The sequence below is a fragment of the Eucalyptus grandis genome, chromosome 8 (genome assembly GCF_016545825.1).
Source record: "Eucalyptus grandis isolate ANBG69807.140 chromosome 8, ASM1654582v1, whole genome shotgun sequence".
In the NCBI taxonomy this organism is placed as follows: Eukaryota; Viridiplantae; Streptophyta; class Magnoliopsida; order Myrtales; family Myrtaceae; genus Eucalyptus; species Eucalyptus grandis.
This window is the reverse complement of record NC_052619.1, coordinates 29,084,318-29,104,548: the sequence shown is the minus strand read 5'-3', so window position 1 is coordinate 29,104,548 and position 20,231 is coordinate 29,084,318. Positions and strand designations below refer to the sequence as shown.

Below are 20,231 nucleotides of genomic sequence, written 5' to 3'. Positions count from 1 at the left end.
GATTTATAGTACAATAATCACCATAGCAAAACGTAGATGTATACCGATTTCAAGATAATCGTGTGCTTTACCATGGAAAAGGTGATGGGGGCACGGGCTTTCGGCCCCCAATTCAGCCGGGGGCCGAGGAAGGACCGTCGCCGGGAGCGGGACTGGCGGCGGGGGCCGAGAAGCGGGCCGGGCCGCCGCCCCTTTTCTGGGTGAACTATGGACCCTTCAGGTGGGCTTTCTTAGTGGGCCACTACTCGGTCCAGCTCAGTCCTCATCTTCTTTGGGAAGGCAAGATGGCGATTTTGAATTCTCACGATTGAAGCTTGGGGAAAACCGGGCAGAAAAAGTACACCCTTCCCTCCGTCTAAACCCCCCGGCCGGGCGAACCCGAAGGCCACCAACCATGGACTCTTCCGCGCGGATTCGCGGCTTCATCTGCTCCTTCGGGCTTCTCTTCATCCTCATCCATGGCGCCTCTGTCTCCGCCGCGGAACCCACCTTCGGTACGGGCCTCTTCTTCCTCGCTTCCGTTCCTTCCTCTGTACTCGTAAGCTACTGGGTTTCGTTCAGCTTGCCTTAGGATTCGAGGTACGGATGCTGGTCGGTCGCGCGCTTCGGCTGCTCGAGATGCATTTTGGGAACTCTCGTTTTTCCCTGGTTTGATTTGGGTTCGTGTTTTCTTTTTCGGTTTTTGGGGGGGTCCCCAGCGAGACCCGCTATGCTCGAGTCGTTTCTCCTTTTCCCCTCCTCCTGGACTTCTCACAGCTTCGAGGCAATGACGGAGCGAAATTCCTCATTCCACTTCTCGACCCTTTTCCCCTGCGAGAGAAAAGAGAGAAAATTTGTGTAGTTTGTTTGTTTGTTGGTATTGATACGGGGCCGCCGAGTGTCGGTTGCCCGTGTTTGATTGTATCCTGGCTTCGCGATTGCCATTGGTGATCGCAATCGCCTAACGGGCCCCTGCCTTACCGAAGGTGTCGTTTTTCGAGATATCCTCTACCAATTTCATAGTTGGTAGTTGCAGTCAGTTGATTCAGCTGTGCCTTGTGGGTAGTGGCATTATAATTGATAATGCTTTTTGATGCTTAGTGTTTTCCCACTTCTATTTTATTTTGCAAACCACTTAGTGGAAAATGATTTTTTTTTTTCTTGTTGTGGTTTATATCTTTTTTCCTTTTTTGTATTTCATCATATCCATAGATCTTGTATCTTTTGAAGATTACTCTTCCAAAGCACAGATTAAGGTGCCATCTTGACAGGTCCTCTTCTATTGATGACTAGTTTATGCTATGAATTTGCCGTAGTTTTTGTTACTAAAAGTTTGTTGAATCATAGTGCATCCAAAATCCCCAAGAAATGATCAACTGGTTATTGTACCATGCAGAGAGTTTTCCTGTTTCTTTACCCGACTGAACAAGAATCTGAAAGAAGATATTGAAGAAAATAAGAAATGGGCATGTGCTGGGCTTTCTTGACTTATGGGTAGCATCATTTTCGATTCCTGGAAAATGAATAAAGCAACCTTGAAAAATCAATTGAGTTAGCCAAAAAATAAAAAGATAATTTTTGCAGCATGGCAAGAAAGGGAGGGTTTCTTGATTCCTCTCTTTGTTTTTTGGTTTATTTGGAAAGAGCTGAACAAGACAACTAGTGAAGAAAATGAGTGTTCTGAAAAATCGTTTGTAATTATGGCAAACTGGTTCAACTTACATTTTTGGGACCGTGGAAAATTACAGTTGATGTAAATGCATTAACTGACTTTATATGTGTCTTTTTTCTTTTATCTGGGCTCCCTTTTGGTTCTTGAGCTTTTTCTATATCTGGTTTTGCATCCCTTGGTGCCTTATGGTGGATTCCCCCTTACCTACAAGAGAGAAAGTAAACTGATTAAAATCCTCGTAATTCCTGAATTTTGCATGGTTATTAATATGAAAGAAATGATTCATGCATTGCCTTCATTGAGCCGTTTCATCTTCTCATGCTTGTGGCATATGATAGAATTAATTTCTTATTGCCTCTCAGTTTTTGAAGTGCATCCTGGTCAAGTACGTTTGGGGAAGACATGCATACTTCTATCTTCTTCTTTACTTATGGGACCAGTTGTTCTACCTAAACCATCATTGCCTTCTTGGAAGTCTTGCGAGGCTATGAAGTATCAATTGTTTGCACAAGCTACCATGTTTTGAACACTTAGTTCTTTGATAGTTTGCATCAGAGATACTAATTGCCTGAGAGAGGCACCTGATTTTTCTCTTTAATTTAATAAAAGAGTTGTGTGTTGTACAATAAAATTAGTTTCAGGCAGCATTTGATTCAAATTGCTGAACTTCTAATGCAGCATAACTATTTCTTTCATTTGCTTGGATATGCTTCAAACTTACTACTGTAGTATCGATTTTGCAGTCATTGGTCAGTCTACTTCGGTGCAGCTATCTCCTGTATCACGAGTGGAAAACCCTCCTGGTTCTAGGCCCGGCACTTCTATGTTTTGTGAAAGAGTTCATATCCATGGTTTATCAAGGATGAAACATTTGAGTAAAATAGCTCATTCAGTTAAAGTGGAAATTTTCTCTAACAGTACCAGTCTTCTTCCAACCAAATTTGAGGTTTGTTTCCACAGGTGAGTATTTGTGATTCTTAGCTGATTGTGCCTCTGGAGTGTGTATCTAACTATTTACTCTTTCTTTGTATAGCAGTGTAAAGTGACATGTTGATCTACTGATGTTAGACATTGATAATTGAACCCTTGGAGTCATTGTACACCTGTTTTTCAGTGGAAGGAGGCACAATATTTTGGGTTTTCTTTTGAGGAGAGTTGTACCAATCTCAGTGGAGGATCCCTCTTGGCAGTGAAACTAACTCCAAGTATCACATAGAAGCTATACTTAACTTGAGAAAATAATTGAGTTCTGCTATGAAGTAATTGTTTTTCGGGGAGATTGATGCTGCAATCCATGTTTCAGAAGGCACGATGGAATGTCCTTTATTGAGTGTGCACAGTTTAGTTTGCCTGATTTTAGTTGTGATCTACTTTAAAGTTCTTAAGACAGGAGAAAGTTCTTATTCTGTTCCATATTATTTATAGGCTTAGGATATTGAAGAATGTTACCCTAATGTTTACTTTATTTTGCAGAAATTTATCTCTTGGTATGTGCATGTGCCCTCAAAACCAATGGGAAAAAGTTGGCAAGGGTTCATGGTTTCGGCCAATGTCACCATTTGACCATAAGCTCTTAGATATACGAGTAGCTGGTTCATCCTCGGAAACTTTTGAGATGTCAATTGAAGAAGGTGTCTATTATTTTATTTTTGAAGTATTCTGAATTAATGAATGACTTGTTAGCCTGCATATTTTATCCCTTTAACTTTTGACACTTTGCAGTAATATTGTTTTTATGTGTTTCACAGAATTTTTCCTGTATCGGGTAGTTCTCTTGATCGTGGGCTTGGTTTTAATGACCTTTGCATCTTCTTTGAGCAATTCTTTGGCTTTCTACTACAGCAGTGCAATGGCAGTTGGCATCATCCTTGTAGTATTGATGGTTCTTTTTCAGGTGGAATGAATTCTCTCTAGTTGATTTTTCATAGTATCATTCTTGGTTGCTTCTTTGAATGGACAATGATCACATCTCTATGGCTTGGATATCTGGTTTTCTCAGTTCTAAATTTAGTATTCTAGAGATTTGATCGATGTATATTAACTGCTTATGTAGAATTTTACTCTACTCTACTCTTTCTATTGTCATGTGTTTAATTTCAGTTCGAGCCAGTTCTCTTATAGATAGATGCAATGCGGTTGTGTCAGGAGACTTTCTTCTGTTATATGGCCTTAGTTTGAGTTTGAAGAGTGGATATTCTCACATGTTTCTGCACATCCTGTAGCCATGCACTTTTCTTGCTGTACATGCAACCATTTTATAATTCATGAGTACAGGGAAGTCTTTTTCTGTAATTATGCCCTATTTCCATGCTTCCTCTGGTTCATAATATGCATGGTTATGTATGTTTGCATGCATTCGTGCACATACACATTTATGTTCTTTCAACCTAGCTACCCAACATCTGTGTGAATGTTATGCTTTGTTTAACCTCAAAAGACAATGGTTGTTCTTTTTCCATGTGTTTTTTGATAAGGCCCTTTCTTGGGACTGTAAAGAGATTCTTTCGTTCTTATTTCTTTGTTGATGGTTATTGACAGGGAATGAGGCTGCTGCCAACCGGGCGAAAAAATTCACTTGCAATATTCATATATTCATCTCTTGTGAGTATTTGAATGTTCAGCATAATTGATAATCTTTCATTGAGAGAGAATCTGCCACATTAATTATCATGGTCCTTTGTTCAGATTGGTTTGGGCTCTTTCCTTCTCCGCTACTTGCCTGGGCTTTTTCGTTCAATCCTCTCAGAGATGGGAATTAGTGAAGACATGTACAATCCTGTATGTAAGTTTTCAACAAAAAATTTATTGCTATCAATCTGCTTCAAGCGCATACTCATTTTTTTTTTCTTCCGCCTACTGAATTATGACCTGTTGACTTGTTAAACTACTAGCATCATACCCATAAGTTGCATGGAATTTTTGTCTCATAATTTATATTAATTCTGTGGTATACATAAGGTTGGTAAAAGATTTTTTTTTTTTTTTTTTTTAATTCTAGTTTGTTTTGAAAAAATTTGTTTTTTTGGGTTTCTTATATCGTGCAATGTTATCATGGTAAGAAGAATATCCTTTTAATTCTTGGTCAATGTGATAATTTTTCATGATGTTTATTATTTTAATTAATGTTATCTCCACACTTTGATATGATAATCATGGTACACCATTTAAAGGAAAAAATCAATTAACTGGACTGGAATGTATCTTTTCAATCAATTAGTACAAGCATTAATGAACTGCAATTTAATATGGGATACAAGTTTACATTATCACATATATACTAGCAGCTGAGAAACATAAACTGTTTTGCATTGGATTCAATTGAGTGCTTGGAATGATTGATACAATTCTGAAGCATGCTTGTTAATAACCCAATATAGTCAGCTATGTATTCTGTAATGCTGTCAACAGGGTCAGCCCTTTTTAATGGTCATCCTTTCACCTTTCAGGCTGATATTTTCCCTTAAGAAAGTAATGGTTTCCCTTGTGCAAATTTTCATGGTCTTATCTGCTGAAGGACAATTTAACTTGAAAATTTTGTATCCACTTTGAATTGATCTTCATTTATCATGCTTTATGCCTAGGTCTTGTATATACTGTTTATAGTTCAAATAGCAGGACGTGTTGGATCCTAATAGTTTTGCAACCATATTGTAGATTGTTATTCTTTTTCTGTCTAGGACTATATTCTAAGTTAATAAATTTGGGTTAATTAAACCATCAATCTGTTTGTAAATTAATCCATCTATCAGGAAGCAATGCCCACTGTTGGGTTCAGTCTTGAAAAAAAAGGTTCCATTGACTGTTCAGCTGCATTCTACGAGGAGTTTGTCATGTGTTCTGCTAATTTAATAGATTGCAATAGACACAAACATCTTGTTTTGTAGACCCATCACTGAAGTTTGCTCGCTTTTCTGGATACTGCAGTTGGCAATATTTCTCCTAGCCTTTCTAGTTCTTACTGGAGCTTGGTTGGGATTTTGGGTTGTCCGGAAACTTGTCCTCACAGAAGATGGTTCAGTTGATGTAAGCACTTCTCATTTTGTTGCATGGTCCATTCGAGTTTTGGCTGCTGTTATGATCCTTCAGGTTTGTTTCCTTTACCTTCAGAATCTTCTGTTAGTGTGTTATATCTGTTAATTACAATCAAGCTTGACCACTAAGGCCTGACTCACTTTTTGTTGTCGGTTGACTACATTTCAGTGTTCCCTTGATCCCATACTTGCTCTAGAAGCATTGATATCAGGAATTGCTACCTCATATATGACCAGGAGAATTTGGAGATTGAAATTTTTTCGCCGTCTGTACAGGTACACCAGGGATCATTTTCTTCAATAATCATTGCAGGGTTGTTAAACTGAATGTATGATGAGGTTAAGCCTCAAGTGCAGTAGAACAGATTAATATATTTGCTTTGTCTATACTTCCATCTCTTGTTTTGTTGCCAGCGGTCAAATTTAATTGCTTCATTAAAATCATGACCCAACTCTTTCGTTTATATTCATAGAGCTTCTCAGTTGGTGCATTTAGAAGGATGTCTAAATTTTGTATCCATCAATTCAGCTCAATGCTGGTGCCTGAGACAATGAGTTTCATTTTGCTAGTACTTGTCCTGAGCTTCTTGAACTTTTCCAGGAAACTGCTTTCATCCCCTAGGGAGTACCACAGAACACCACAAAACATGGGATCACATGCCTTGCAAAATTCGTACAATGAGAGAGGCAGGTCCACAATGTCCTCGCCAGCTTTGTATAATTCTCCCTTGCAAGGTTTGCTTCAGTTATTTGATATAATCTCTATATTGCTAAGTTGGTCCTCCTTATGTCATCTTCTGCACGAACTGCAATTCCTCAGGGACCAGGATGCCACCTTCTCAGCCGTCGGGTCCAGAGACTTACTACTCTACCTTCCACACCACGCCTGATAGGAAAAGATATTCAGATGATGAGTGGAAAAAGATAACCAGAGAGCATACTAAAAAATCCCTGGAAGAACTCGTATCTTCTCCTGACTTCAGCAGATGGGCAGTCGCTAATGCCGAAAGAATCACTTTGGCTCCAATCAACAATAATGCAAGCACTAGCTGGGCCACTAGACTTCGCAACCTGCTACCATGGACTTAGGCCACATCTAAGGTCATCTTGAGATGCAAGACGTGAATTTGCAGCAGATGGGAGGGCAAAATTAATTCCCATATACTTATTCAAATAGCTTTTTCAAGGTAGAGTCATGCAAGCGGGTCGCTTACGCAAGTCAGCTAATTATCTCATGCTGCCCTTTTTCACATGAGGCAGTGAATCGGTATCCGAGTTCTCATAGCAAATCAGGTCCCTCTTTCTGCGAACGGTATGTAACTGTAACATTGTAGTTTAGGAGATCCTGCATTAAAATTCTTGCCACTAGGGAAAGCACGCGGCTTGACTTAAATTAGATTAGTGGAGTTCTGTGATAGGTTTTGCAGCTTCTTGCTCAATTTAACTTTGATGTCATAACTTTGGAGGGGCATATACAAATGCAGTCCACCCATTTGAAAGTTTCTTGGGGAAAGGAGAGAAGAAAACTCTATGCAGTTTCAGCTCTCTACAGTTGAGTGCTATGATGCGTCCAATGTTCAGTTATGAGAATATGCAGAATTGATGGGGCTGCATGGTAATGTTTCTGCTCTTTTTTTATTCCAGGGAATAGAAATAAATAAAAAAGTGTTTACGTTACAGGGAACAATTTTTGACCAGAAAAAATGCGTTTGGTAAATTTGTTCGAGAATAAAAAATGAATAGAAACATGTTTGATAAATTTTATTCTTTTTTTGTTTCTTTTAATTTTTTAATATTTTTATTTTATTTTTTCATTTTTTCCTTTATTTTTATTTTTTTCTTCTTTCGGCCGGTCACCGGCCTGCAAATGGGGTCGGCGACCTCGCCGGTTTGGGCGAGCTCGAGCTTGGCGAGGCTCGGCGTCATCGCCGGGGCCGGCGGACGCTCCTCGCCGACCCTCGGCGGCGTCGCCATGGCCGACCGGCCAAAAGAAAGAAGAAGAAACGAGAAGAGAGAAGAAGAAGTGTTTCTTCAAAATTGTTTACGGAACAAGAAGTAAGTTTTTTTGTTTCAATTTTGTTCAGAAAAACATCATCAAACGTGTTTCTCTTCTTTTTTTTGTTCTCAGGAACAAAAAATTGTTCAGAAACAGAAACAAGGAGTGTTTCCATGCAGGCCCGATAAGTCTCTGGATGCAAATCTCTGTCTCTTTTGTTCCTTTCCCATCCATATTTGGTCAGCTCATCAATGCCTGACCCTGCAAACAGGTGAGATTGCTACATACTCAAATAGGGAGTAAAATTGCATTTTGCCCCCTATGTTTTATTTCAAGGCTTGATTCAACCACTTATAATTCGACCGGTTTCAGTCAATCCCCCATGACTTGAGTTTTGTCTCAGATTGGCCCAGAATTTCATGTTCGATGACACTCACGCCATCCATCGAGCAAAATTCAAGCACTCCGTAGCAGCTAAAATAAAAATTCCGTGCCTCTTCAGTCGAGGGTGTTCGGAAGTCACAAGCAATGTTCGCCATGTCAAGCCGGGAACAGGTCTAATTGAGGGGCTTGATTGAAACTATAGGGGTTGACACAATGAATTGAACTACAGGGTTGATCGAGAAAATCTCGAAAGTATAGAGGTTAAGTTGCAATTTCCCCTACTTCAAAGGATGTACTTTCCCTGGTAAATAATGGAGTCACATCCGCGGTGAGACCGAGCGCCGCAAATTGTTAAAGTCGAAAGGTTTCTTTGACCAAAAAAAAAAAAAAAAAGTCCGAAAGGTTACGTGGTACAAAGTTATCTGAGAAAGAATTAAAGAATGTTAAGCTTGAACTCAATATATGGACCTATAATAGGTTTAAGAATTATTTCATTTCAATAATAGATTATTGTTTCCAACCACTTCAACATTAAAAAATCCGACTGCCATTAACAGGAAAATTATCAAAAAAGTCATCAACCTATTATATTTGTGCCAATTTAGATTGAATATGTAAATATGGCTAATTTAGTCATAATCTTTTTAATAATTTTCCAATTGAGTCATTTTGGCTAGAAATCGCTAACGTGAATATTGATTATCTTACATGATATAACCGGCACTAATATTAATTATTTTCACAAATTTTCAAAATATTTTTTTTATTTTTTATTTTTGTTTTTTGTTTTTTTTTTGTGGTTTGTTTGGTCAGCAACGTTGGGCCTACTACAAAAGCCCTCTCTAAATATGGGTTAAGCCATCTAGCCACAAGTGTGGCAACTGACGAGGGTTGTCGGTGACTATTGTATAGCATAATGGAAAAACAAAAGCAAAGAAAAAGAAGAAAAATTCAAAATTCGAAATTCAACTTTTTCAGAAATTATAAAAATTATCCACATTAATGCTGGTTTTATAATGTAAGATGATCAATGTCCATATTAATGACTTCTAGCCAAAATTGGTCGAAAAGACTTAATTAGTAAATTATTGAAAGGTTTACGATTAAATTAACAAAATTGAAAGATTTATGACTAAATTAACAAATTTTGGACTTTTATGGTAATTTCCCCACCTATAAGGTTACCACGGTTAACATTTTTGATATTGTCACATTTTGTTTTATTGTATAGTATATTGAAATAAAAAGGACCCGCACATTCAATGCAAGTAATGATGTTATTTTCATGTAATATAATATTTCATACTAATATTTGGTGTTAGGAAAAATATTTTAAGATTTTTATTTAAGCTTGCAACTTGGTGCCACTACAATATATCTTAACCACATTATTCTACGTATATTATTGTTGTTATTATTATTATTATTATTATTGTTATTGTTATTGTTATTTTTATTGTATTATTATTATTATTATTATTATTATTATTATTATAGTAACTCGAAATCATATCTCTTTCCCAATTATATGTCCAAGAAAAGCATCCGAATTTTTTTAAACCAGTGATGTTGTCGCGTCCATGTTTGTTTTTTTTTACCTGCCAAAACGATCTATATATCCCTATCGAGATTCCATTTTCTTGTATCACCAAACTTGGAAAATATATTAATGCAAAAAAATCACCATCGGTTAGTTTGTCATTGTGGTCCAACCTCTATTCGCTATTGAACCTTTTTCCCCACAAGGTCTTCATAATATAAGCATTCCATGTATGCTATAAAAAGGAAATTTTTTTTTTATAGAAAACCAATATCAACAAAATACCAAACCAAAGGTTAAAAAGATTAATAAATACACAAAATAAAATAAATCGAGGGCTTGTTCGTTTTGAACACGTTGAGTAAATTTTTCTTTGTCGTTAAACTTCTTAAAATAAACACATTTGTAACTAAGCACAATCAAGATGACCCGATGCTCCAAAAGAATTTGTGCACTTTGAAATATTCGAGATATTTGGTATCAAATAAAAATCAAACCACAGAAAAAAAAAACAGCTATATTTACTAAAAATCCTAAAATTTTTCATGAAAGTACAATTAAGTCCTAAAAATTTCAAAAATTGTAATTCAAATTCTATAAACTTATCACAAAAAAGCAATCAAGTCCTCAAATTTTTGAAAACTGGAAACAAGTCATAAAATTTGTTATAAAAATACAATTAAATCATAAAAATATCAAAAAATACTATTAACGGAATGATTTGATTTAATCAATTTGACAAGTTCTAAGATCTCATTACTTTTTTTTTTTTTTAAATTTTAGGACTCGATTACATTTTCATGGCAAATTTTAAAACTTGATTGCACATTTTGAAAGTTTTAAGATTAAATTGCACTTTATTGATAAATTTTAGGACTTCCAATCAATAATGAAGGTGTATGAAACTCTTGAAAATAAACCAATATATATTATATACTAGTGCTCTATGAATTTCTCATAGTTAAATTCAAGTGAATTTATTTATTTCAATACAGTTGTACTATTTTATTTTTGCACGAAGTCTCTATTTCTAAGGGCGATCGGTTCTCGATCTGATTTGGCTCTATTTAGGAATTAGGAATCGAATCAAAAGAACTAATTCCCATTTTTTGGAATTAGGGATTGGACCAAATAGTCTTAGGATTGAGAGCTTGCCACTTAGCAAAAACAATTAGAAAATTGAAAAAAAAAATACTAGAATTATTATAATTTTAAGATTTATTACTATTTTTAAAAAATTTAAATATATATAATCGAAATTGGGAATTGGACCAAAATTGCTGATTCCATTTTTATGAAATTGAAAACTAGATGGATGCCTCAGATCTAGTTTGCCAGTTCGGTCCGATCTGGTTTGAACTGTTTGATACGCTCATTTAGGCGCACGATTTTTTTCTTTCTCCTTTCTTCTATAATTTTTTTTTGGGCGGACTATAAAAAAAAATGAAAAGAAGAAAAACACACACTTGTCCGTAAATGCAACGCCTATTTCATTTTCACTCTCCTCCTCCACCTTCCTCCTCCTCCTCCTCCTCCTCCTCCCTCGCGGACCTCGCTGATCGCCGGCGCCGGAGGTAATCATCGGCCGCCTCCTTTCCTCCTCTTCTCCCTCCGCCGCCGGGCGCGGCGATGCGGCGGCTCGAATCGCCTCCATTCCGACGCGGCGCCGGCGAGCCGCTCGCATTGACGTCGTCGCGGCCTCCGATTCGCTCAATTCCCCGGCTTCTTTTTTTTTTCTCCTCCTGTTTAATCCGGTTCGGCCCGTCGGGGAGTCCCGCGGGGCGGCGGTCGTCGGCGACGCCGGCGGCGTCTTTCTCGCTTGCTCCTTGCGTTCTTCTTTCTTCACCTCCCGATTTCCGTTTCGCCGTTTCTCTCGTCGCTGCTTCGCTCGCGGATTGGCGGAATTTCGTCTCTCTCGGGAGCGGGAGCTCCGGGATTTGAGCTGATTCCGGACGAATTCGCGTGCGATCGTCCCGGAATCGCGTCGAGTGAGAGTTTCGCTTTCGTGCGATTTCGGTTTTGTCGGATTTTTCGGCAATTCGGTTGCGTCCTGGCCATCGGGTGCCGGCTGCTTAAACGGAGAATGCTGTTCTTCTGTTCGATTGCGGAGTTTCTCTCCGTGGCCGTTGTTTGAAAATTCAGAACCGATGATTGATTTCGTTTTCTGATTTCCGTTGTTGAACGCTTGCTTAATGCTTAAGGCCCCTCATATGTGTTGATATCTGACTTAGTGCTGGCGGTGGAATTAACTAAGAATCGATCTTTTGATGTTTACGTCTGGATTTTCGGTTAAAAATTTGTTTTGGGCTTCAGTTCATGGGTGCTCCTAAACAAAAGTGGACAGCAGAGGAAGAAGCAGCCCTTAAAGCCGGAGTAATCAAGCACGGTGCCGGAAAATGGCGTACTATACTCACAGACTTGGAGTTCAAAGAGATCTTGAAGATGCGATCAAATGTGGACCTTAAGGTATCTACTTGAACTCACTGCAGTTATTAGTATTAATCAGTGTCGAGATGATTTCGGTTCAGATGACTGGGAATTTTACAATGCCCCCAGAGCACTTAACTCTATGAAAGTGGAAAATTTTCTTAGTTCAGTATAACCAAGCACTTTTCTCTAATGATATATAAATGTTTGAGCAGGATAAATGGAGAAATATCAACGTGACTGCAATATGGGGATCGCGGCAGAAGGCCAGGCTTGCCCTTAAAAAAAATCTCCTGACGCCTAAGCATGATAGCAACACCTTGGCTTTGGCCTCTGCAAGGAATGATGAAGAGATTCTTGATGCCACCCCTCTTGCAGTTTCCGGCGAAACAATTAACAATGCAAATCCAAAAGAGCGAATGAAAAGGTTGCAGGCATTCTGACAATTATTGCTGTCTCTGGTTGATATCTTTGAAGCTAGTGGCAATTAGTGGTACTTGAATTTTTCCATTTTCCAGAGTAGACATGGACATGAAGAACAATGCATGTTAAATAACATAAAAAAGTTGATATATAGATTGGATAATGTGCATAAGTACTTTGTATGAATCAATGTATAGAGTTTGGAGCTGTTTCAAGATTACGTTGTTTCCTGAATTACAGTCAACCGCATGGTGCTGATTCCTTGAGAGTTATTGGACATTTTCGATCCACGTGTAGTTTCAGTATGATTGTAACGGAAATGTTAATATCATATCAGTATTAGAGTGAGTCTCTTTTTGATCAGTCAGATATAAAATTGTTTTTTTACCCGTCATAAATGTATATATTTATGAATTAAAAGTGGAATATCTATACTAGTCTTTCATATTGGTTACCATGTGGTATACTTGTCTGTCCAGCATCAAACATTATCTGATTTTCATGTGGGAGCTGGAAGCCTTGATTAGCTTCTTTAGCCTTCATTCCCCACCGTCAACTCATTAAAGGTTTTGTTCTTTTTGGCCTGCTTTCCTTTGCAGTCGGTTGGATAATCTAATAATAGAAGCCCTTACAAATTTGAAGGATCCAAGTGGTTCTGATAGAGCTGCAATTGCCGCTTACATAGAGGTACATTTATTTGTCATGATGGGCTTGGGACAAAAAAGTTAACATGCATGTCTATGTTTATGTAGATAAGATTATCATTTTCCTAATTATGAATTTGTCGCTTGCTTACCTAAAGAGAGGAGCAAAGAGAGCATTTGCTTGTATGCTCACGTTTTGATTGTCTCCACTCTCTTTGAACATGCTTTATCAAACTATTCCTCACTTTAGTTCTCCTAATGAAGTTGCCTTTTGCTATCTATATATTTTGGGTGCTTCATCTTGTCAACATGCCTATTAATGTATGACTTGCACGTAGTGTACCATACATATTCTTTGTACGTGGGTGAGTTGGTCAGGGTGGGGGTGGCCTCCAATTTCTTTTTGCACTTGAGCCCCTCATTCATCTGATAACAATTTAAACCTCCTTATATTTTCTAGATCCACTACATTAATGCAGATGTAGATGAGAAAAATTAGTGCTTCATTACCTAAGACTTGGTAAATTGCTAATGCTTATTACTATCGAAACAATATCACTTCAAATAACATTTACCTCCAAATTATGTCTTTACTAATGTTAATAATTTTATGTTATTGAAGAAGTGGGCAAAATTTATATGAGGCTTTTTCTGAAACGCTTTAAATGTCATCAGTTGTCCTTGAATCTTCTCTAATACAAAGAACATTTGTTAACTACAGATTTTTCATAATTGTGTGTTCTGAAACGCTGTAAATGTCATCAGTTGTCCTCGAATCTTCTCTAATACAAAGAGCATTTGTCAACTGTAGATTTTTCATAATTGTATGTTCTCTGGAAAAGCATCCATATAAATCATTATCGAAATACATACAATTGCTGATTCTTTTCAGATGCAAAATTAGTTCAAAGGCTCACAATTGCCATTTAGGTTCTCTACAACATCATAGACATATTTATTGATAGGTAGAAAAGTAAAAACCATAGCTTTTAAATGTTGAATTAATATGCTTTGGAACGTTCCCAATTCTATTCTGCACATGAAAAGAAAAATTTAAATGCAGTATAAGTCTCTTTCGCATCCACAATGATAGGAGGACCACACTCGTCAACATGGTAAAGGCTTAAATAAATATACTTCCATTAGCAAAGCTAGATAATAGTATTCTAGGGTATATCTCCATTCTTAACCTATGCCTAGACATACAAATGATGTTCTGGCCCATATTGCAGTTCCATGATGGTCTGGTGTTGAAGAGTGTGTAGGACTTAGCCACTAGGAGGCTGGACTTCCAGAATCCTTTGAAAACTCCCCAAAGAGCACCTATGCAGTCATTTACAATGTTTCTTGTTAGCAAGGTCAAATATATGGTATTGAAAACAATCTAAGAGCAGGCAAACACATATGCAATGTTTTTCTTTTTGAATGATAAACCCATATGCATTGTAGAGGCACTTGGAGGGAGACATTCTGTTTCCTCTTGGGATGTTGCTCATAATTCCAATTTTGGTGCATTTAATCTAGATTCATGGCAAAGTGGCGAATTAAGTATCTATCTTTCCATGAAATACTATATGTATACCTGTTACTAAGGTTTGAGGTTTATTGTATGTAGTCATCATACTTCTAAAGTAGTTTCATGGTCAAAAAGAAATGAAACCGTAGTTAGAAAAGTAGTCAATTTTGAACCAAAAGCAAATGCTGGGTACTCTTGGAGAGATTTTTAAGTACTGCAGGAGTAATCACAATCATCAATTTCAAAATAAGAAGATATTAGGACACACAAAAGATTGAGATTAATACAAAAAGTTTGCTCCAAGAGGCACCAAAAAATTTTCCATTATCACAAGTTACTGGCTAACATATATTTAGGAGATATAGTCAAAACCATATCTTGAGAATCTTTTAAAAGTCCTATGTGGCATGATCGCAACTGAGTGAAGCTTAGCTTATATATGTTGTAATATCTTAGGAATATTGTGTTGAAGTGGTTTGCATATGATTTATTTTTGATTCCCACCTCCAGTCTTGAACCTTGGCTACTTCTAAATCTAGCGCTCTAGTAGCTAATTTTTCATAGTATTAGCTGGTACCAGCAGGATGACTTAACTAATATGCATGAGCAAATGATTTGCGACTTTCCAGTTTTCAACAACAAATTTTTTGAAATTGTTTAATGAACCATGGTGTCTCTTTAAGATGTGTGTATTCTTGTATTGGAGTTTTTCAGTAGAAGCTCGTCATGATTCTTTGGATGTTGAAGGATTTTCACATGCAGGACCAATACTTGGCACCACCAAACCTCAAAAAGTTATTGTCAGCAAAGTTGAAGCTTATGATTGCAAATGGTAAATTGATTAAGGTATGTTGTACTTGAATTTTGTTGCAGTAGAACGGTGTGGAAGTTCTTGATGGCATGTGCAAATACAAACTAAAAGAGGAGAGAGCTGATGTCTCGCATTAAAACATCTTTATTAAGTTCCTTACTTGATATAATGGGTTTCATATTTTACTTCTTTGATTGATAGTACATGGATTATCATACACATATTAGTCTTTTGTGGCCCTAAGCTTCATTAATTAGTATGAATTTTCTGGTTCAAAGGTTGTTGCATGGCGATATATTGTTTAAAGTGGATGAAGGGGTAACTGCATGGGGAGATTGATAACTTGGTGATGCCTCCTTTAAATGACAGGTAAAACACCGGTATAGAATTGCACAAAATCCGAAAACGATGGAAGCACGAAGAGGCTCTTCTAGGTCAATTGTAGAGGGAAGGCCGAAGGATTCTTTTAAAGGAGATAAGAGAGAGGTCAAGATTTATACTAAAACACAGATTGACGCAGAGCTATTGAAGATGAAGAGTATGACTGCTCAAGAGGCTGCTGCGGCTGCTGCAAAAGCAGTTGCTGAAGCAGAAGCTGCCATGGCAGAAGCTGAAGAGGCAGCAAGGGAAGCAGAGGCTGCGGAGGCTGAAGCTGAAGCAGCGCAAATTTTTGCCCAAGCAGCAATAAATGCTTTGAAATGTGGAACTCTTCATGCATGGTAAAAGTTCTTTCTCTACTCTAGAAGTACATAGCATGCACTATCTGGTTCAGATTGTCTATATGATCTCCACTCATTCTAGAGTAGGCTATACAGGAGAATTGTGGCAACATTTTGTTTGAGTATGGGTATATTTTCTTATAGATATGAATGGCCCTTTGTGGCACTTTTTACCCCCATCTTAGCTAATTATTGCAAAGGAGCCAATATCTGGAAATGAGATGCCTTTATATTGGTACATATATTTCGGTTAATATGTTGTTTGCCTAGCACATTGTTGATCGATGGAAAATGTTCTGCATGATCACTCAGAAAATGTTCACAGATACTTATTTTCATAGCTGCTTGTACTCAGTTATATATCTTCAATGTTTCTCCAATTCATTTATGGAGGTCGTATTCCTTTTCAATAGAGAGACCTGTGTGTGTGTGTTGGCATGGATGGGTATCTACTGCTAATGTGAACCACGCCATCAACACCTCCTTGCTAATATATAAAATAATTATCGTAAAGGAGAATCATCAAAAAATTGTATACTGTAATAATTTGGGGCATGTCTCACATTCTATTATATATTATTTTCTATTTTACAAGTGTCATAAGGGTGGCATTTTTATATCATGACTTAATGGGAAAAATGTGTTAAAAATATTAAACCTTATGTACAAAGTGAAATTAACTCACTAAATCTTTTGATTGATGTAATTAAGTCTTGACCCTTTTCAAAAAGTGCAATCAAGTCTCCTAGCTGGAATTGCTAACATAGTAACAGAAATTGCCTACATGACAGACTTAAAGTTTGCCATCTAGGAGAAATCAGGTTCCACTTTTACTAGGACTTAAATGAACCTTTTTGAAAAAAGTTTAGAAGTTAATTGCACCAATTGAAATGCTTAGAAGTGGATATTATCTCATACACAATGTTAAGGACATCTATTGCAATTTTCCCCAGGACTCTGTCCATCTTTCCTGGGTAGCAGTCCTAGCGAGCTTTATGTCTGCTATGAAAATGCTCCAGTCAGATTCTCTCTCTTTTTAATATTTACCGGTTATGTCTTCCTCTTGTTGCTTCCCCAATTTCTGGTAGTAGTTGAAAATTTTCAGCATTAGCCCCAGCTGACCTTGTACATGCCTGGCTGCTACTCTGCTTGGGTCTGAGTGGGATCACAATGTTTGTGTTTGTTTTTCTAAATGAAGCATGAGATATTTTTCATTGGCCTAGCGGCTCATGCTTTTCCTGTTTCTTATCAAGTTAGTTATGTTATGTGTTTATGCAGACAACTGCTGTGACCTGCAGGTGATCTCAAATGCTGGACATAAACCATCGCTCAGGATGGATGGGAACCGACCCAGCTACTTTTTGTAACTCTTTTTTCACTGTAAATATGTTTTGGGCTGTAAATCTTGGGAACATTTGGGTAATTTTGCATCTACGGGGAAAAGGAAAAAAAAAAAAACTGTGTAGAGCTTTTTAGGTCTTTTGATCTGAAAGACCAGAATCAAATAGAGGCAAAAGTAGGGGAGAATATGGGGAATTGAGGTGCCAATTATATGCTAAGATAACGTTGTCTTTGTTTCTGAACAATGGAGAGAATGAAAGTATAGATTTTGTATAAATCATGTAGATCACTGTTGCTGAACGCAATGGCAAGGACTTTTGTGGCTAAATATGCAACAGTTTCCAGCCACACATTTTCTACATGGAAGGCTCTCCCTGGATCTTGTTAGGATGTGTTTCGAGGGCACATCACGAGATGCTTCAGAACAGAGAGAACTCTTTTCCATATACATGGAGATACTTTGTGTGTGTTTGTGTGTGTAAAGAAAAAAAACACAACGAAAGGTTATTACTGCTTCTTACAGGGTACCATAAAGACATTTTTCATAGAAACGTCTTTTGGCAATGGGGATAATATTTGGCAATGCGTATCAAAAGAAGGAAGACGTGAAAGGGTGCCTTTTGGACATTTGTCAAGTCTTATCAAATGTGCTTTGAATGTTTATATTTTACTATTTGAAGTGAATTGACTTTTTTTTTTAAATTTGTATTAAGTCCTTCATTTTAAAGGGTATTTTTCACTTTTAGTACACTTAATTAGTGTCTTGAGGGTACTTTATTAATGAGAGCTTTAGAGGAACTACTGGAGTTGCGAAGATCGTCAGGAAAAAGTTTAGGATTTTAAGTACAGAGTAACTGTTTGATCTAAATTAATTTTTTTTTTTTTCTCATTAGGTATAGAATTTCTCCAAATTCTGTAATTTAATCTATACCTTAAATCCTCGTGCTAGTATCGATGATATGCTTTTCAAGCGGTATTTGGTCATTTAGATTTCAAATTAGAAAGGGACTAGATATGATATAAAATTTAGGAATCTTGCTATGTCATATCCATTTTCAAGCAAATTTTAGTTAAAGCCAAATGTTTTTTTGTTGTTTAATAAGAACTGTATACTAGTGTAAATGAACCCGATAATGTACAAAAAATGATAGTAAGGACGTCTCACTGTTCATCGTTAAAGAAACTATAAATGCACAAATAGAGATGACCTTTTGCATTCATGCATGATTATTAGACAATGTAAACATTAAAGAACAAAGGAAATAGTGGCATTTCATCGATAGATTTGACTATAACAAAAAGCATAATTGAGCTGGAACAGCATTAACAAGATAAATTAGCCAACGTAATGTCAAATCTAGTAGGGGAGAGAAAACATGACTTCTCAATTTCGTGATTCCAAAAGTATAGTGTTTTGACTACCTCATCGCTTTTGTGAATTTTAATGTAAACTAGAGAGTTAAGAAGGAGAAGCTTCGATACTCTAATTGCTTTCACAAACCTTTGACATAAACAAGAGAGTTATGGAAGAGAAAGAGATTCAAACTCAAAGAGTTTCGGAGGGAAGAGGGTTTCTTTAGAAATCTCCTTGCCTCTCACTTTTGAGAATTAGAAAGATCTTTTTCAAATTGAATGTATTCGTTTGAAATATGGGTTGCCTACTTCATTTTTAATTTACTTGTTTATTTATTATTTTCCTCTCTTTTTTTAATTCCTTTTTCATTTATATTTTTATTCCCTTCCACCATTCCTTAATAAAATTATAGAGGATATACACCATAAATTAGAAATAAATGCAAATATATAAACAAAAATAGGACCAAATAAATTTTTTTTATTTAATATTATTTTTAATATCATATTTTAATTATTTCTTATTTTATGTTAATCTTATTAATTTAATCTTATTAACTTTTTTGTTCTAATTAATCTTATTAATTTAAGAAGTTTGTAATAGGTGGAGCAACTGCTCGCTATTACGACATGACTATTGAATCGCCTTTCCTTAGCCCTCTTATGTCCGTCCCATCCAACTTGTAGTGAGGACTTTGATCCATTATCTTAACGACATCAATTGTATTTAAATATTTTCATGGAAGACAAAAATATTTTTCGTTTATTCATTTTTTTAAGTGATCAAGCAATTATTTTAAAAAAAAATTCTTCAAATCATTTACTTTTTGCGAAACAAATATAACTTTATATTATTTTAGTTTCTTTCTTAAGCCCCAAAGATCGAAATGCAATTTCAGGCTTATTGATTTCTTTTACTACGGTTCGGGAACTACAGGGGCACAAAGAACGTTGCAACTATCCATCGACATAATTGAACCGTCCACCAAGATGGTGAAGATCTCCGGTAAGAAAAGAGTTTCTCTCATTGGAACCACCACGATCCCTATGCCGGGCAGCTTGTGGAATGGTTGAGCAATGAGGACTCATATTGTATGACTCCAGGTCTACATCTGGCTTCTAAAGATTCTAACTTCACCAAGCAGAAGCAACACCAATATCATTTGTGCAGCCGTGCACTTGCTCAAGCACCAGAGTATCCATCAGCAAATTCACAGCTTGAAAGCCAGCTTGTATTGGCTTTTCATCCGAGACTTTACAAGCAGGAAGCAATTGAGCATGTCACGTCTTGTGAGCATATATATAGACTGCGTATCGAGTACAATAGATAAACAGTCATGTTCAATCCAGTCATTCTATAAGGCAAAGGCCAACCTCAGAATTCAAACTTGATAC

At 36.9% G+C, this 20,231-nt stretch overlaps 2 protein-coding genes across 4 annotated transcripts; both read left to right on the top strand.

The window, feature by feature from the left end:
- Positions 1 to 311: 311 nt before the first annotated feature.
- Positions 312 to 7,241, top strand: LOC104414028. Its single transcript, XM_010025017.3, has 10 exons — positions 312 to 494; positions 2,395 to 2,611; positions 3,125 to 3,282; positions 3,400 to 3,545; positions 4,190 to 4,252; positions 4,337 to 4,429; positions 5,576 to 5,737; positions 5,852 to 5,958; positions 6,284 to 6,417; positions 6,503 to 7,241. Exons 1-10 carry the CDS (start codon positions 395 to 397, stop codon positions 6,769 to 6,771), a joined length of 1,449 nt encoding a protein of 482 aa, XP_010023319.2. The 5' UTR covers positions 312 to 394; the 3' UTR covers positions 6,772 to 7,241.
- Positions 7,242 to 11,055: 3,814 nt separating this feature from the next.
- Positions 11,056 to 17,831, top strand: LOC104414026 (telomere repeat-binding factor 1). Of its 3 annotated transcripts, none has more exons than XM_010025016.3 (7): positions 11,056 to 11,176; positions 11,916 to 12,068; positions 12,245 to 12,456; positions 13,052 to 13,139; positions 15,375 to 15,458; positions 15,793 to 16,142; positions 17,441 to 17,831. In XM_010025016.3, exons 2-7 carry the CDS (start codon positions 11,919 to 11,921, stop codon positions 17,442 to 17,444), a joined length of 888 nt encoding a protein of 295 aa, XP_010023318.1. In that variant the 5' UTR covers positions 11,056 to 11,176; positions 11,916 to 11,918; the 3' UTR covers positions 17,445 to 17,831. The 3 variants fall into 3 exon arrangements, with proteins under 3 accessions (XP_010023318.1, XP_010023316.1, XP_010023317.1); XM_010025014.3 differs by having other exon boundaries at positions 15,360 to 15,458; XM_010025015.3 differs by having other exon boundaries at positions 15,360 to 15,458; positions 17,421 to 17,831.
- The last annotated feature ends 2,400 nt before the right edge of the window (positions 17,832 to 20,231 follow it).

What these genes read in the sequence shown, in the direction of transcription:
- LOC104414028 (XM_010025017.3), top strand. Translation starts at nt 395, where the DNA reads ATGGACTCTTCCGCGCGGATTCGCGGCTTCATCTGCTCCTTCGGGCTT. An exon ending in TATTCATATATTCATCTCTT is followed by an intron (nt 4,253 to 4,336) that starts GTGAGTATTTGA and finishes TCCTTTGTTCAG; the next exon opens with ATTGGTTTGGGCTCTTTCCT. An exon ending in GTGAAGACATGTACAATCCT is followed by an intron (nt 4,430 to 5,575) that starts GTATGTAAGTTT and finishes TGGATACTGCAG; the next exon opens with TTGGCAATATTTCTCCTAGC.
- LOC104414026 (XM_010025014.3), top strand. Translation starts at nt 11,919, where the DNA reads ATGGGTGCTCCTAAACAAAAGTGGACAGCAGAGGAAGAAGCAGCCCTT. An exon ending in CCAAAAGAGCGAATGAAAAG is followed by an intron (nt 12,457 to 13,051) that starts GTTGCAGGCATT and finishes TTTCCTTTGCAG; the next exon opens with TCGGTTGGATAATCTAATAA. An exon ending in CAAATGGTAAATTGATTAAG is followed by an intron (nt 15,459 to 15,792) that starts GTATGTTGTACT and finishes TTTAAATGACAG; the next exon opens with GTAAAACACCGGTATAGAAT.